This window comes from Gopherus flavomarginatus, chromosome 2 (assembly GCF_025201925.1).
Source record: "Gopherus flavomarginatus isolate rGopFla2 chromosome 2, rGopFla2.mat.asm, whole genome shotgun sequence".
Classification (NCBI taxonomy): Eukaryota; Metazoa; Chordata; order Testudines; family Testudinidae; genus Gopherus; species Gopherus flavomarginatus.
Genome location: NC_066618.1, coordinates 26,413,832 through 26,429,775, shown reverse-complemented (window position 1 = coordinate 26,429,775; position 15,944 = coordinate 26,413,832). Strand labels below are relative to the sequence as shown.

The 15,944-nt window shown below is 42.7% G+C and overlaps 2 protein-coding genes across 2 annotated transcripts in view; both read left to right on the top strand.

The window, feature by feature from the left end:
• Positions 1–3,582: 3,582 nt before the first annotated feature.
• The window catches only part of LOC127043513 (presequence protease, mitochondrial-like), a 47,846-nt gene continuing 35,484 nt past the window's right edge, over positions 3,583–15,944 (top strand). The window contains exons 1-6 of the mRNA XM_050937371.1: positions 3,583–3,929; positions 9,262–9,413; positions 10,278–10,392; positions 12,411–12,537; positions 13,402–13,490; positions 14,063–14,191. Coding sequence (XP_050793328.1) covers positions 3,583–3,929; positions 9,262–9,413; positions 10,278–10,392; positions 12,411–12,537; positions 13,402–13,490; positions 14,063–14,191 — 959 coding nt within the window. The remainder of the gene's footprint in view (positions 3,930–9,261; positions 9,414–10,277; positions 10,393–12,410; positions 12,538–13,401; positions 13,491–14,062; positions 14,192–15,944) is intronic.
• The window catches only part of PITRM1 (pitrilysin metallopeptidase 1), a 49,366-nt gene continuing 37,236 nt past the window's right edge, over positions 3,815–15,944 (top strand). Inside the window, exons 1-10 of the mRNA XM_050942230.1 lie at positions 3,815–3,929; positions 6,751–6,853; positions 8,388–8,494; positions 9,262–9,413; positions 10,278–10,392; positions 10,465–10,561; positions 11,073–11,233; positions 12,411–12,537; positions 13,402–13,490; positions 14,063–14,191. Of these exons, the coding sequence (XP_050798187.1) occupies positions 3,883–3,929; positions 6,751–6,853; positions 8,388–8,494; positions 9,262–9,413; positions 10,278–10,392; positions 10,465–10,561; positions 11,073–11,233; positions 12,411–12,537; positions 13,402–13,490; positions 14,063–14,191 (1,127 nt within the window). The 5' untranslated portion in view covers positions 3,815–3,882. The remainder of the gene's footprint in view (positions 3,930–6,750; positions 6,854–8,387; positions 8,495–9,261; positions 9,414–10,277; positions 10,393–10,464; positions 10,562–11,072; positions 11,234–12,410; positions 12,538–13,401; positions 13,491–14,062; positions 14,192–15,944) is intronic.

The following is a 15,944-nucleotide window of genomic DNA, read 5'->3' as shown; positions in this document are numbered from 1 at the left end:
TTCATCATTCCATTTCAAAGAAATTTTAAACAATATGTATCCACAAACTATATTTTCACTCTTATGTTACTTTTGCAGGAGTAAACTAGCACAATTAGGAAAGGAAGCAAAATAATCACATGAATTTCAGTTCTCTTTCAGAAAGAGAAAAAATATTAATGTATGAGATATAGTCAAGGGTAAGATCAATTGAGAAAAATGATGTAAAGCTACCTAAAAGAGAGTTATAAGAAAAAATATTTTTTTAACTAATCCCTACATTTAGGAATAAAAAACTGTTGCAGATTGTCTGAGTTTGCAAATACATGCTGCTTGCCAAATGCACTAGTATGAATACAGACAGTCAATGGGCCTTCATACCAATAAAAGCACCCCAAATGAAAAATAAAAGATGGCAATAGAAAACTCTGCCATAATTACAGTCACAAATTACAGCAGGCAAACAAAGGAACAATGACAAAGAAATATGTAATAAGATATGGTAGTTCATCATCAAATTAGGGAAATGCTTCATACTAAACCTTAGAAAATAAGTAACATAACTAAATAGGAAAGAAGAAGGTCAGCGTAATGTTCTTTAAGTAAAAATTGCTCCCTGGTGTCAAACGCTAACATTGTAGTGTTAGTGTGAGAAAATAAGTAGCAAATATTTCAAAATGTAATTTTAATAACACTATGAACAGTAAACTCATTTCTTTGGAGTTCCAGAAACTACTCCTTTTTATACATCTATTGTTTCAAGAACATAATGTATTATATTTTTAAAATTATGAGGCAACCTAATTAATTCCTGGTGTAATTATGGTATTATATTACTTATTGTTATTACTCCTCCTACTACTATTACTGTGATAGTATCCCGAAGCTAGGTCCTGTACACACACAGTAAAAATAGCCCTTGTCCCCAAGAACTTATGATCTAAGCTGAACCAAGATTCAGCAAATGAAATAAGAAACAAAAGAAGTGAAATGTGGGGAAGGAAGGAGAGGGGAGGAATGGTAGGTAGGTGAGTTAATGCTAGGGTGGCCAAACAGCAATTGTGAAAATTGGGACGGGGGTGGGAGGTAATACCCTATATAAGATAAAGCCCCGAATATCAGAAATGTCCCCCTATAAAATTGGGACACCTGGTCATCCTAGTTAGGGCACATCTTCCAAAACCTTCTTTAACTACATCAGAGTTAAACCAGGAATGAATTTGGTTCCTGATGTTAAATTTAAAAGTAAAACAAAAGATAACAGAAAACTTAAATGAAAAACACATAAACTGAGAGGTAAAGTGGGAGAGGCCGAAAGAAGCTAAGGATAAGCTGCAATACTGTAGCTGGTGAACAGAGATAAGGGAGTAATATCTCCAGTGTGTTTTGGTGGAGCTGCACCTTGCAGTAGAGGAAAAGAGAGAGGAGAGAGATGAGGGAGCTGAAACATGTAACGAAGATGAAAGGAATAAAGGGGGTACACAATGTAGTGGGAGAAAGAGGAGAGTTGTGCCATACAGTGATGATATTGTACTTGGAGGTCTGGATACAGTTACTCGCATACTGGAACTTTTCGTTGTACTCTCGGGTGTTGGCCTTCACCTGCCTTTCTTCCTCTGGGGGGTGTTTTTTTGCACACAGCTCCATGGCATCCACGTCCAGCTAGTCAGGCCCATGGGAGACCCTCTGCGAGCAGCCCCCCGTCCCCGTCCTTGCAGCAGTGGGTGCGCGGGGTGTGGTGAGAGGAGGCCCTGGTGCTGCGCGCTGCCCCCTCGCCATCCCAGCTGCACTCACAGCCCCAGGAAAGTAAAGATCAGAGGATGCTATGCTGTGTAGAGGCGGGAATTAAAGTGGCTGAACTGTTGGTAGACAGTGTGTCTTTTTTTTTAACCTTTGTTGTCGTGTTTGGAGTCAGAAAGATGTAGAATATGTTGATTTAGTAAAATATTTTAATGGAAATTGCTAGACCACATATGATTTCAAAGCTTTCAGAAAATGCCATAGCCAAAATTTTAAAATTTTGGTGTCTAAAATGTTGGTACCTAGATAAAAATGGTCAGATTTTCAAAGGACTTGAGCACCTGCTTCTCCTGTTGACTTAAAATGGATTCACAAGTTTCTCAGCACTTCCGAAAATCCAGCCGCTTTTGTCTAGGTGTCTAAATATGAATTTAGGAACCTACATTTAGAAACACAGGTTTGTACATTTTGGGGACATACTTAATTCCCCAGATCCTTGGTCTCTTTCGGTATATGTATTGGAGCCCATACAATGAAGATGAGACATCAATGCCTGTATTAGGACCAAAAAATGTATTATTTCAATTTATAAACTAAATCAAATATCAAGCCATCTCCAGTAAAGACCAGAACAAGAATCTAAGATTGAAGTGCAATAGATTCTCCAGTGGGCACACAGAGTGAAACTGATCTCTAGTGAATCTCCACTGAGGTCAACCAAATGACTTCAGAGATGCACTTGCCACTCTACATACACTTCTATCAGGTCTCTGTTCAAAATATGTTACTACTGTATCTATAGGGCTGTGGTTTGGTACAAGTATCTCACACAAGAATCTAATTGCAGGCCTTAATTAGTTTCCCCTGTTGTTTGTGTCTGTCTTTCATGTAACAGGAAATAGAAAAAAAAACATTTAAAAACTAAGGAGATGTGATTGTAAAACCACAAGTTAGGAGGATGTGGGAGCCATCAGTAACAGGTGAGGTATGTGAAACTAGCTTTAACTTATTTAAAAAAAAAAACCTGAGTAGGTTTTCAGGGTTGCCTTTAAGGCTGGACAACCATTTTTGTTCTGGACCACTATTCTCAGTTGCTTGTAAATTTCTGAACTTTTCCACCTTGGAAACAGAAATTTGCCAATTTGCATTGAGATCAAAACTAACTGGCCTACTCTCCCATGGTACCAATACTTTCAAGTTAGGTATTACATTTTTCAGCTTTCTAGAAAAAATGTGTGAAGTCATGCTGCAGAAGGGGAGCAGGGAGGACACCATTTTTAAGCGCACCCCTGCACTGACTGCCATGACCTCATGTGCACAGTGCATGTTATGCGGTGCCGGAGTGGCACACTCTTAAAATAAGGTGACCAGATGTCCCACTGTTTGGGTCTTTTTATTATATAGGCTCCTATTACCTCTCACCCTCTGTCCCAAATTTTCACTTGCTGTCTGGTCACCCTACTCTTAAAATGTGCATTCCCCACCACCCCGATCAGATATTGGGCAAAGCCATGTTCAGACTTGCCAGCTGGGGAACAAACCGCCCCCAAAGGGTGGCTGGTTCAAACTGGATGACTGGGCTCCCTAATATTCACGTCTCTTTAACCCAACGCTGACTGCTGCAGCGATCAGTGTTAGGCTTTCGATATTTACAGAACAAGGGCTGGCGAACCTGCCAATACTTCCTAAAACAGACAGCCCCAAGCCCTTCCCAAGTTGGGTCTTTTCCACAAGGTGACCTGTTCTGAGCCCAGCAGAGCGTGGCTGCCCTACAGCCTCAGGAGATCGGGCCTGACCCCGCCGAGGAGCCCAGCCCCGCGGGGGAAATGCCCGGGAGGCCCCCAAAGGAGGTGCGATGCGCCCATGTTAGGAGTCCCCCGATCCGAGCCTGACAAGAGTGAGGCCGAGCAGGCCGACCCCGCGCACCGGGGCGGCTGGCGCTGCAGTGCGGGCTACGATCCGCCGGGGACCGCTCGCCCGGCAGGCCAGGCCGGGGACGTCCCTCTCCGCCGGCGGGAGGCGGGGCTACGGGCGGCCGACGCAGCCGCGCCAATGAGGGCCCGGCGCAGGCAGCCACGGACCCGCCCCCGCCACAGGCTCCGATGCGGCCCGGCCTGGAGCTCCGGTCGGGATCCTGCGCCGGGGGACGGGCCGAGCCGAGCCATGTGGAGCCGCTACCTGGCGGCGCGGCGGCTGCTGGGCCTCAGCCGGTGAGGAGGGGCCGGGGGGGGGAGGGGCGTTGTGCGGCGGTCCTGGGCCCGATCACCCCATCCACCATCTCACACGCATCGGCCGCCCCCAGCATCTTCCTCGCAGAACCCCCTGTGGCCCCCCCGTATCCTCCCCCGCACCCCATCGTTCGTCTCCCTAGACACCCCCAGCCCCCACCCCCTGTATCCTCCCCCGCACCCCATCGTTCGTCTCCCTAGACACCCCCCAGCCCCCACCCCCTGTATCCTCCCCCGCACCCCATCGTTCGTCTCCCTAGACACCCCCCAGCCCCCACCCCCTGTATCCTCCCCCGCACCCCATCATTCGTCTCCCTAGACACCCCCCTTCCCCCAGCCCCTGTATCCTCCCCGCACCCCATCATTCGTCTCCCTAGACACCCCCCTTCCCCCAGCCCCCACCCCCCGTATCCTCCCCCGCACCCCATCATTCGTCTCCCTAGACACCCCCCTTCCCCCAGCCCCCACCCCCCGTATCCTCCCCCGCACCCCATCATTCGTCTCCCTAGACACCCCCCTTCCCCCAGCCCCTGTATCCTCCCCCGCACCCCATCATTCGTCTCCCTAGACACCCCCTTCCCCCAGCCCCTGTATCCTCCCCCGCACCCCATCATTTGTCTCCCTAGACACCCCCCTTCCCCCAGTCCCTACCCCCTGTATCCTCCCCTGCACCCCATCATTTGTCTCCCTAGACACCCCCTTCCCCCAGCCCCCACCCCCTGTATCCTCCCCCGCACCCCATCATTTGTCTCCCTAGACACCCCCCTTCCCTCAGCCCCCACCCCTGTATCCTCCCCGCACCCCATCATTTGTCTCCCTAGACACCCCCCTTCCCTCAGCCCCCACCCTCTGTATCCCTCCGCACCCCATCATTTGTCTCCCTAGACATCCTCCTTCATCCTCCCCCTCTCCCCCTTCATTCGTGTCCCTAGACATCCCCCTTCCCCCAGCCCCCACCCCCTGTGTCCTCCCCCAGTCCCCACAGCATTCGTCTCCCTAGATATTCCTCATCATCCACCCCCACACCCCACAGCATTCATGTCCCTAGATATCCCCCACCCCCTGTATCCCCCCCACCTCACAGCATTCGTCTCCCTAGACTTCCCCGCTTCTCCCAGTCCCTCCCACCCTTGAATCCTCCCCCGCACTCCATCATTCGTGTCCCTAGACATCCTCCTTCATCCCCCCCCACATCCCCTTCATTCATCTCCCTAGACATCCCCCTTCCCCCAGCCCCCACCCCCGTATCCTCCCCGACACCCCACAGCATTCGTCTCCCTAGACATCCCCCTTCCCCCAGCCCCACCCCCTGTATCCTCCCCTGCACCCCATCATTCGTGTCCCTGGACATCCCCCTTCGTCCTCCCCCACATCCCCTTCATTCATCTCCCTAGACATCCCCCTTCCCCCAGCCCCCACCCCCTGTATCCTCGCCCACACCCCACAGCATTCATCTCCCTAGACATCCTCCCCTTCCCCCAGCCCCCCACCCCCGTTTCCTCCCTCACACCATTCATCTCCCTAGACATCCCACACCCCCTGTATCTCCCCACACCCCAAAGCATTTGTCTCCCTGTAAGCTTTATGAATATTGCCCCTCCCCCTAGTTTGTGTTCTTGCAGTACCAAATGTCCTGTTATCCCCTATAAATTCTACATTCCCCTTATCCATACACACCCTAACATATCATCTTGACCTTTTCTAATATGACCCCCTCACAGTCCCTACTTCTGATAACACTCCCTCCTGCCTGCCATTTACACGCGGTCCTTATACCAACATGCACAATTTCACCCCCGCTGTTAATCTGCTACAAAAACACCTCCCATAGTCAGGTCATAATCCATCTGATGCTGCCTCATAGAAACCCCTCCTTCACGCTCCCTAGATCTTAATCCCGCTATGGTCCCTCCTTCTAACTGTCCTTCTCAGCTACATTTCTAATATTGCCCTGACACACAGCCTCTCCCATCCTATTATCCAGAACTTGTTCAGTTCCCTGATATTACCCCAGCAAAACTGTTACTTCACTTGATGTCTTCTTACCTCCTAGAACTCTGATCAATGTGACATAACCCAATGATCCTGATTGCTCTCCCCAATCCTCACCTTGCTTCCTTAAAATATTGCATAATTCTAGGCCATGCTTGCACTGGAAAAACAGCCATAAAAATTCCTACCAGTTCAGCAAGAAAAACAGACATAACTAACACAGAGGTAAAAATAGTTCTGGCCTCTGGAGTATTGACTACACTAGGGCTTTGCTGAACTGGTGGGAATATTGTTTTTGTTTTGTAATTTTTCCAATACAGACAAGACCGCAAAGTTGACACCCACCCTAACCAATGTTTGCCTCTTTTGTTTTAGGCCCCAATCCTGAAATGTAGGCAGATGCCCATTGAAGTCAGTGAAATTTTGTGTGGGAGGGATTGTTCATATGAGGCTCCTTTCTTGCAATAAGCTCAACTTTATCTTGTAAACTCTTCTATGTAGGAACTTGGCATTTATCTATAGCAGTAGTTCTTAACCTGTGGCCCATAGGTTGCTTGTGATCTAGTCAGCAGCCAGCTGTGGCCCAGGTAACATTCTTAGGGCCATGCAGGTAGCATTGGATGCAGCCCACATAACACACATGCGGCCCACAATGGCAAATAGGTTGAGAATCACAGGTCTATAGGATGCAACATTCATAATAATACACTCTTTTCTCCATTCCCAAAATTAAGCACAGAAAGGGGATGGGGTAAAGAGAAACCTGTGCATGCGGTTGCATCTTTTTTTAAAAAATAAAATTTTATTTCAGGACTTTGAGTCAGAAATCATGGAGGTGGAAGAGTGGGTCTGTAAATGAAAGAGCACTACAATACAAGATAGGAGAACAAATCCATGGGTTCATTGTAAACCAGGTACAGTATTACCTTTTTCTCCATCTCTCACTGTGAGCACTTTATAACTGGACAAAGAACTTAGTGTAAGATATTTCCCTGCAGAAGCTGAGACCAAGAGTTAGGGTTGCAGGGTAAATTTTTACATATATCCTTTGAGTATCAAATAGAAGCAGATAAAATATTCTTGTGGACAAAAATCTTCAGGCATTGCTAATACAAAATGCCTGCTTCAGAAGAAGACACTAATTCTGCTAGAATTTCTGACAAGCAAAACACAGTGACTCGTGTGTAAACTTTGGAGAAGAAACTCAAGCCATTGAAAACTATATTAAACATCCAATCATCTGTCAGTACTTGTATTTCATTGCATGTTCTTTTATTTGTTTCTGCAAGTTATTACAAAAATATGAGCTCTTCTTAGGTCGGGGAGGCATACCCTATTTATTGTAGTGGAACTAGCAATAGTTATGTAGCTCTTTTCATCTGATATCCTTTTAAAGGAAGTCAGTATCATTATCCCCATATTACCGAGGGGAAAACTTTAGCACACAGAGTTGGAAGTAAGTTGGCCAAAATCAGTGATCTGCGCTAAAGCGAGTAATAGAAACCAGATCCTTAGTGCAGTGCCCTATTTTCTGAATCTCATGCTCCCTACAATTTATACAAGTGGCCAGATTGTTCAAAGATTGTTTCCTATACCAGATAAATATTACTGGTTTCTAGTGCAGATACAACTATAATTTCTGCCCTTCAGGTAATTGTGTTATTTAATTTATTTTTCTTGTATTTATTCACCTCTAATTCAACATGCTATGAAAACTACAGTATCTGCTAAAATAGACTTGCGCCACTTATGTTTTATTCACCAGCTAAGTTTTATTTACAACCTAAGATTCTGATCCTGAAATTGGTGCAATTTAGTGGCTTCTTGAGTTCCATTGAAATTAATCAGACTCCATTTGGGTGTGAGGGACAGGACCAATGCATAAATCCAGCTGCAAGATGGGAGCATAAGTGTTTGATCTGGCTTTCCGAAACATGGTACATAAGTACCAAATGGTCTTGCAAAATCATTTATATCACGTGGAAGTATCTGTCAGTGACAGTGTACGTAACAGTGCACCTTTGAGCAAATGGGAACACAATAAAATCCTAGGCTTTTCTACATAGACCAAAAATATTTAAAAATTACTCCTTAATACTTTGTTTCTTACAAAAAAAGTCACCATTATTTTTAATATATTGAAGAGTTGCAACATAAAACAACAAAGACAAGGAAGGTAAAGCATACTTGCATGTAAAACATAGTGGGATGACTGTTAATCCTTTGAATGTGCCTGACTTTAATATAATATAATGAATTGTATGGTGGTATAATCTTCCCTATGAAATTCTTTGTTTTTGCTTTTCATCATAACCTTAATTTCTTCTAGTTTAGTTCTAATTGTGTTTCATGTGCAGCAGAGGCTAGTTGGTTCTTTTCATAGTGTTCACAAATTATTTTACATAGAATTTATCTAAATACTAACATGGAGGTTTTCTTCCAATTTAGGTAACAGCTGTTCCTGAGCTATTCCTAACTGCAGTGAAGCTTAGTCATGAGAACACAGGAGCCAAATATTTACATGTGGCACGTGAGGACTCCAATAATCTATTTAGGTATTCAACCTGAGACCTGCAAACACTAACACAGCTTCATAATACTTGAACATTGCTAATACTTTCCATTTAAGGAGCTCATAGTTGCAAGACTTAAAAAAATTCTATTTTACCAAAACTGTTGTAAAACTTAATTTCTCTTCTGCCTTTCAGTTAGTGAAATGAGTTTATTTTTTGGTAAGGAAAAATTCATACTATCAAATCAATTTCAGAATGCGTTATCAATTTCTCTTATGTTGATTGCTTATCTTTGTAAACTAAGTTGGTGTAATACCCTCTTAAATGGATTTAAGAGCTTCTACACAAGGGGGTTGTGCTGTTTTTAACTTAAAGTGGTACAACTTTCATATGTAATCAAGGCTTAATTCACACAATTTACCTGTAAGGTTAGTAACAAATATTGCTATAGTCACTGTCAAAAGGGGACGTACGTTTACAATATTGGTGTTAGCTACTGTAGCTATTTTATCGACAACCTTAGTTACTGTACTTAGTTTGTCTGCTGAACCGCATATCATGCACTGGAAAAACACCGTATCTCATCTAAAAGATATACATTCTCCTGGCAAGCCCCCAAAAGTCCTCTAATTGTGAGCTTGGTGGTTTCCCCTTGAAAGGAATGATATTCCTGCATCCCAACTGTACCAGTATTGGAAGACTAGTTTAGTTACTAAACCATGCTGCCTTTCACATAAGGCCAAACTACCAAACAAGTAATGAATGTGCTGTGTTTTGGTCACAAACCATTGTGTTGCATTCTTTTATAGTGTACAATTTCGTACCACCCCGTTGGACAGTACTGGTGTTCCACATATCCTTGAACACACTGTGCTTTGTGGCTCTCAGAAGTATCCTTGCAGAGATCCTTTCTTTAAAATGTTAAACAGATCACTGTCCACTTTCATGAATGCATTTACAGGTGAGTTCAAGATAACTTAACGGCATATAATTCAGCGGTTCTCAATCTGTAGGTCACGACTCTTGTTTTAATGGGGTCGCCAGGGCTAGTTTAGACTTGCTGGGGCTGAAGCCCGAGTCCCATCACCTGGGGCCAAAGCCAAAGCCCAAGGGCTTCGGCTTTGCCCACACCTCACCCCCTCTGCCCAGGGCAACGGGACTCAGGGTTTGGCTTTCTTCTCCCTTTCCTGTCCCACTTGGGGTGGTGGGGCTCTGGCAGGCTCAAGCTTTGCTCCCTCCTCCTGGAGTTGTGTAGTAATTTTTGTTGTCAGAAGGGGGTGGCGGTGCAATGAAGTTTGAGAACTCCTGGCATATATAATATTGTTAATTATCCTTTACTTTATAATTACGACTTACTTCCTAAATTCAATGTTTATTTGTATTTGTTTTGCTGTAATTATTTACAAGTATTGTTGAGCCTCTCTAATTACATTGACTGGGAGATCCATTTGCAAAATATTGAATTTTATAAACTAGCAAGCAAACGAGCAAGAAAGTGCTGATTTACAAACTGTATTTTGTTCATTTGACAAGTATAGATTAGTTGATACTTCATAGTAATATAAGTAAATGTTCTGTTAGCATCACTTTTGCAAAACAACCCTCTTAATGATGAGATCCTTACTACAATATTAGATCTTTGCTGAGGAGCAGAGAGAAACCATCACATTCTATAGACGTTATTGGTTGCGCAAATTAGTGAGGTTCTACTCTGTTCCAGTTAATTACTTGGACAATAGAACTTAAAATAAAAATAGGGAGTGAAATGCATTGCAAACTTCCTAAGATACTTTGGTCATTAATACTTGACTTTGTTTGTAAACAGCCAGTGATTACACACTCTACCCATTTTCAACACAAAATCCAAAGGATTTTCAGAATCTCCTGTCCGTGTATTTGGATGCTGCTTTTTTCCCATGTTTGCGACAACTAGATTTCTGGTAAGACTTGTACAGTTGGGTGTATAAACATTAAAAATGAAAGACTTGCTTATAATTTTAAAACTTTTACAGGCAAGAAGGTTGGAGGTTAGAACATGAGAATCCAACTGATCCTCAGACACCACTAGTCTTCAAAGGAATTGTTTTTAATGAAATGAAAGGGGCATTTGTAAGTTCTGGCTTTTATCATAAATACTTTTTTAAAGGTATATTGTGAATATTTAAAATAGTTTAAATTGCAGATTAATAATTTCATAGTTTCATTGAATTTGAATAGCTCCTTTCTCCCCAGCATTAACCTCCTGCACTCAGTAGTAATATTGAAGATAGATAAGATAGATTGAATGGGATTTGTTTTGAAGGATAGTCTGTTGAAAAGCTTATTATTTATATAAATGTAGTATTTAAGCAGTGGATTTTGCTGTTCTCCTATCTTTTGATCAAAGGTTGGAATTATAATGTTGTAGCAATAGGTCATTAGTCATCTGACTAAACAGTGGCAACATACTTCTTTAATAAAAATTGTTGTATTAAAGTCAATGGAATGGGTGGACTACAGGCTTGTGTAAGAATTTCTTTATGAGTAAGGTGTATACAATCAGGTCTTACTGTTTAAATATTTTTAATCTTAAAATTTCCTCTGATGTCTTGCTAAAATGTTTTTTTTTCCCCCCTTTAAGACAGACAATGAGAGGTTATTCTCACAACACCTACAGAATAAACTCCTTCCTGATCACACTTATGCTGTAATATCTGGTGGAGATCCGTTAAGTATTCCTGACCTTACATGGGAACAACTTAAACAGTTCCATGCCACTCATTATCATCCAAGCAATGCTAGGTACTTTAAATTGTTGTTGTTAACTTCTTAGGTGATATACTGGGTTAGCCATGTGTGTGTTTACTTGTGTCTCTCACAATAATGCAGATATTTACTTCATATTAGTGTTTAGTATGTAAGGTGTGGGGCAAAATTTGATAGCCCCAAGAATGGATAAATGGGTATGATGTGTGGGTTTTTTTTTTTTTTTTTTTAAATTTTTGTCACTCATTCAAATCAAGCCCATATTGGAAGTCACAGAAAGATGTTATAATCTGATGGCTCTTCAGTGGCTTGTGTGACATGAGGTAATGGTATCAGATTCCTGCTGGTAGGTGTTATTGATCAGCCATTAACTGTTGGTATATTTGACAAGGCCTGCATAGAAGCTAATAATTGACTTGACATGGAGATTTAAAGGTGATTCCTTCAGATAGAATTGAGAGGTGTTAGTGGGGAAGCTTGTATTGCTTCTGCCTTTTCTGAACCATTTATGTGCATAAATAGAAATTCAGCTTAGAGGGCTGTCAATCCAGCATCTTTCCTGAGAAATTAATTCAATTATTGCAATGCTGACCTCCCAACCCACATCCCACTGTTGTTTTTCTCTTCAATCTGCTATTTCTAACATGTCTGAATATTGATCTTGATAATCCAATATGCTCTTCATAGGCATGTCCTAGAGCTTGTGTAGAGCCCCTGTAAATCAATGGCAAGGGTCTTCTTCAGTGGAGCCAATTGCAGGATCAGGTCAAAATTTGTAAGCTCATTGAGGCAAGGATTGTGAGATCTTATCTGTGTAGCGAGCCTCTAAATAACCTTGCTTCTCTTCTAGAAAAATAGTGTTTTAGGAATTTGGCTGTTGGGATTAGGTTGTTTTGGACACTCAACTTTTTTTCCCCCAAGAGTACTATATGATTGTCCTATAAACTAGCTGCTGGCATTTAGTGCTCTTGACTTCAGTGCATGAAACTGACTGGAAAATGGCATGGGCTGATCAGCTCTGAATAACTTTCTGATTAGTGTGTGTGTGTTTTATTTCTGCAGCAGAATTTTTGGTGGTATTTTTAACAGGGTTGTGAGCCATGAAGACACAGTCACATCTCACTACAAGATGCATGAAATTCAGACTTCATTGCTACTGTATTATGCGTGCAGACTAAAAAATTAAATCCTAATCTTACATTTTAAAATGCAGGTTCTTCACTTATGGTAACTTCCCATTGGAGCAGCATTTGAAACAAATTCATGAAGAAGCGCTAACTAAGTTTCATAGAATTGAACCAAATACTGCCATCCCAGTACAGCAACTCTGGGATAAGCCTGTAAGTAAAGATAAATATACAACAGCCTTTGTATTGCAGTACTTTAAATATTGAGTCTGGTCTGCAGGGCTATTCAACTTACTGTTGTGTGTTTTCATAGAACACTCAGACATTTTGTTTGGTTATAAAAGTGTTAACTGTCTTTGGGCCTTATGATAAATTTAAATGATTGACTTCTAGGTTCTGTATACTGTTATGTTAGGGTCTAAATGATCCCTCAGTGTTTGAAGACTGCCACATTGTATTCACTTATTAGAGAATTATCCATCTAGCAACTGACAGAGTGTTGGGAGTTAGGAGAAAATGCAGGGATAGCAGGGAGGGATATAGTTCAGTGGTTTGAGCATTGGCCTGGTGAACCTAGGGTTGTGAGGTCAATCCTTGAGGGGACCACTTAGGGATCTGGGGCAAAAAAAAAAAAAGTCAGTACTTGGTCCTGCTACTGAAGGCAGGGGGCTGGACTCAATGACCTTTCAGGGTCCCTTCCAGTTCTATGAGATGGGAGATGTGGGCTTCATTCCTAGCTCTGCCAGAGGCTTGCTCTGTTCTCTGGATCAGTTCTTGCTTTAACTTGCACCCAGAGTTAAATGGGATGGAAGTTAGGGTAGGATTTGTTTGGCCCTTTCTTTCTCAATTTCCCACTTGTAATGGAGATACTACCTTCCTCTCGTGGATGATAACAAGGAAGGATGATGTATTCATGAATTTACAAGTTAACTCATTAACATGTGTAAAGTGCATTAAAATCCATGGAAGGAAGATGCTATAGAAACACAAATTATCCTTTGTTGTTAACTTCTGTTCGAGTTTAATGTTTTTAAATTATTTTACTGCCTCTAGTTACTTATTTATTATACTTGACAGAGAGAGCATCATGTGAAATGTGGTTCAGATTCATTTGCTACAGACCCTACAAAGCAGACAACTATTAGTGTCAGCTTCCTTTTGACAGAGTAAGTGTATTGAAAATGAAATTACAACAGAAGAATCATGCTTATTCCTTTAAATCAGGATCTTACTAAGAGTTTATTTCACCATGAGCATAATCGACAGAATTGTTTACTATAAGGATTCTCAAATTTGTTTCATAGTATGGGTCACCTCGCATCCCATCATGACTGCATGGCCCTGCATGGAAATAAAGAGCCAATACCATGTATTCTGTGGACCAGTGGTTCACTGTATTTTAATTGGTTACGTTTTGCAAACATATTAAATGTAATGGGGTTGCCCAGATGTACCTCAAGGCCTAATTAAACCAGTAAAACCTTTGACTGGCAGTGATGTAGCAAGTGGAAAGAACCCCGTTTAGCTCTAGGAGCCCAAGCTGCACATGTACAACTGTCAGTGACTTTAAAAAACAAAACAAAAACCTCTTCCTTCCCCCTCCCCCACTTCCCCACCCACCCCCTGTAGTTTGATACAACAATAACTTAAATATAATGCATAGTACCCCACAATGCCATTGTAAAGAGCACCATGCTGTAACACTGATTTTTTTTTTAAACTTACTTTTTTTCCTTAGCATTACAGATACTTTTGAAACTTTCACACTTAACCTGTTGTCTTCCCTGTTGGTTGGTGGACCTAATTCCCCCTTCTACAAAGCCTTACTTGAGGCCAATCTTGGTACAGACTTTTCTCCTGATGTTGGGTAAGTGTCATAATTTACTTTACATCATCTTTTAATGACTATAACTTCTGTAACATTAATACTGCTCTTGTTATAAAATTACTTCCTTTTTTGAAAAATACATCGAAGGCTAGGTTGGGAGAAAGCTAACTTTTCTTATAATTTTCATTCCATTTTTATACAAGAATCTTTTAGTGTATTTTTACTCTTTTCCATAGTGGAACAGTGAAGTATCTTCAAGTGTAAATTATGACCTTACAAGATAGATAAATAGTTTTATTCCTGACTTACATTGACGTAATGGAGATCAGAATAAGGCCCATAATTCACAATCCATGTTGCTATTTTGCTGTTACGGATTACTTGCATACAATGTTTAAATGGTTGTTTTCAAATGTGTTTGTTTCTGTACGCTGGAGCAAGTGGATTAAAACCCTGTGGCAGTCTCTCGCATGTCAAAGTATATATTTTCAATATCCAAAACTATTTTATCTTGCCGTCTTAAGTGCTTAGAATTACTTCGGAACAGTCAGTAAATTAATCTTTGGTAGACTTTTATTTACTTATGGTGCTTTTTCCCCCCCCCCCCCGATTGATTTAGTGTACTATGAAGACTGTCATTATTGGTGTAATGAAATATCAGATTTTCATAGTACAATATCGAAGTTACCTTGCATTTCCAAAAGTCTCTTGTAGATCTAGGACATTCTACAGATGCAGTTCTGTAATACACCTCTACCCCGATATAACGTGGTTCTCGGGAGCCAAAAAATCTCAACACTTCATAGGTGAGACCACGTTATATCGGGTTTGGTATGGTACGGCATACCGGCAAGAGCCGGTACGCCGTGCCAGACTGGACCGGCTTCCCCAGCGGTGATTTAAAAGGCCCGGTGCTCCAGCCACTGCGGGGAGCCCCGGATGCTTTAAATCACCACAGGAGCTCCGGCAGCAGGGCTCAGGTGGGGATTTAAAGGGCCCATGGCTCCCCGCAGCGGCTAGAGCCTCTGGCCCTTTAAATCACCGCCCAAGCTTGGCTGCCAGAGCCCTGGCGGGTATTTAAAGGGCCCGGTGCTCCAGCTGCTGTGGGGAGCCCCAGGCTCTTTAAATCACTGCCAGGGCTCTGGCAGCCGGGCTCGGGAGGTGATTTAAAGGTTCCGGTGCGCCACATGAATTCGGATATAACGCGGTAAAGCAGCAGGGCTCGGGTGGCACTTTAAAGGGCCGGGGCTCCCCACTGCTTCACCATGTTATATCCAAATTTGTGTTACATGGGGTCACGTTCTGTCAGGGTAGAGGTGTATGTTGAACAGAAGAATGGGACTCTCTATGAGTAAAGATACCCATGTGTATAACTGTTGGTAGGATCATTTCCTATGTACTTAATGTTTTAGATAATTACCCTTCATTCCAATTAAAATGACAGTATTTAGTACCTGCTAGGTTAATGTGCAACCTCTTGGCAAGAAATTCATTGGTAACTTTCAATTTATCTTGTATGTATTTATCAGTGCAACATTAAGAAGCAGCATAGTCTACTCCTGAGAGCATTCTGCACCAAAAAATTAAAAATTCTGCACACAGTATTTTAAAATTCTGCAAATAAATGAGGAGGCTCCAGCATGGCATTGGGAGGAGAGGCCACTGGCTGTACAGAGACGGCAGGCCACTGTGCAGTTCCTCCTGGGACACGGACGCAGCAGAGTGCCCTGACACAGGGCAACGACCAGGCCTGCCCCAGAAACACCCCAGGGCCATGCCCATCTGTGCCAGG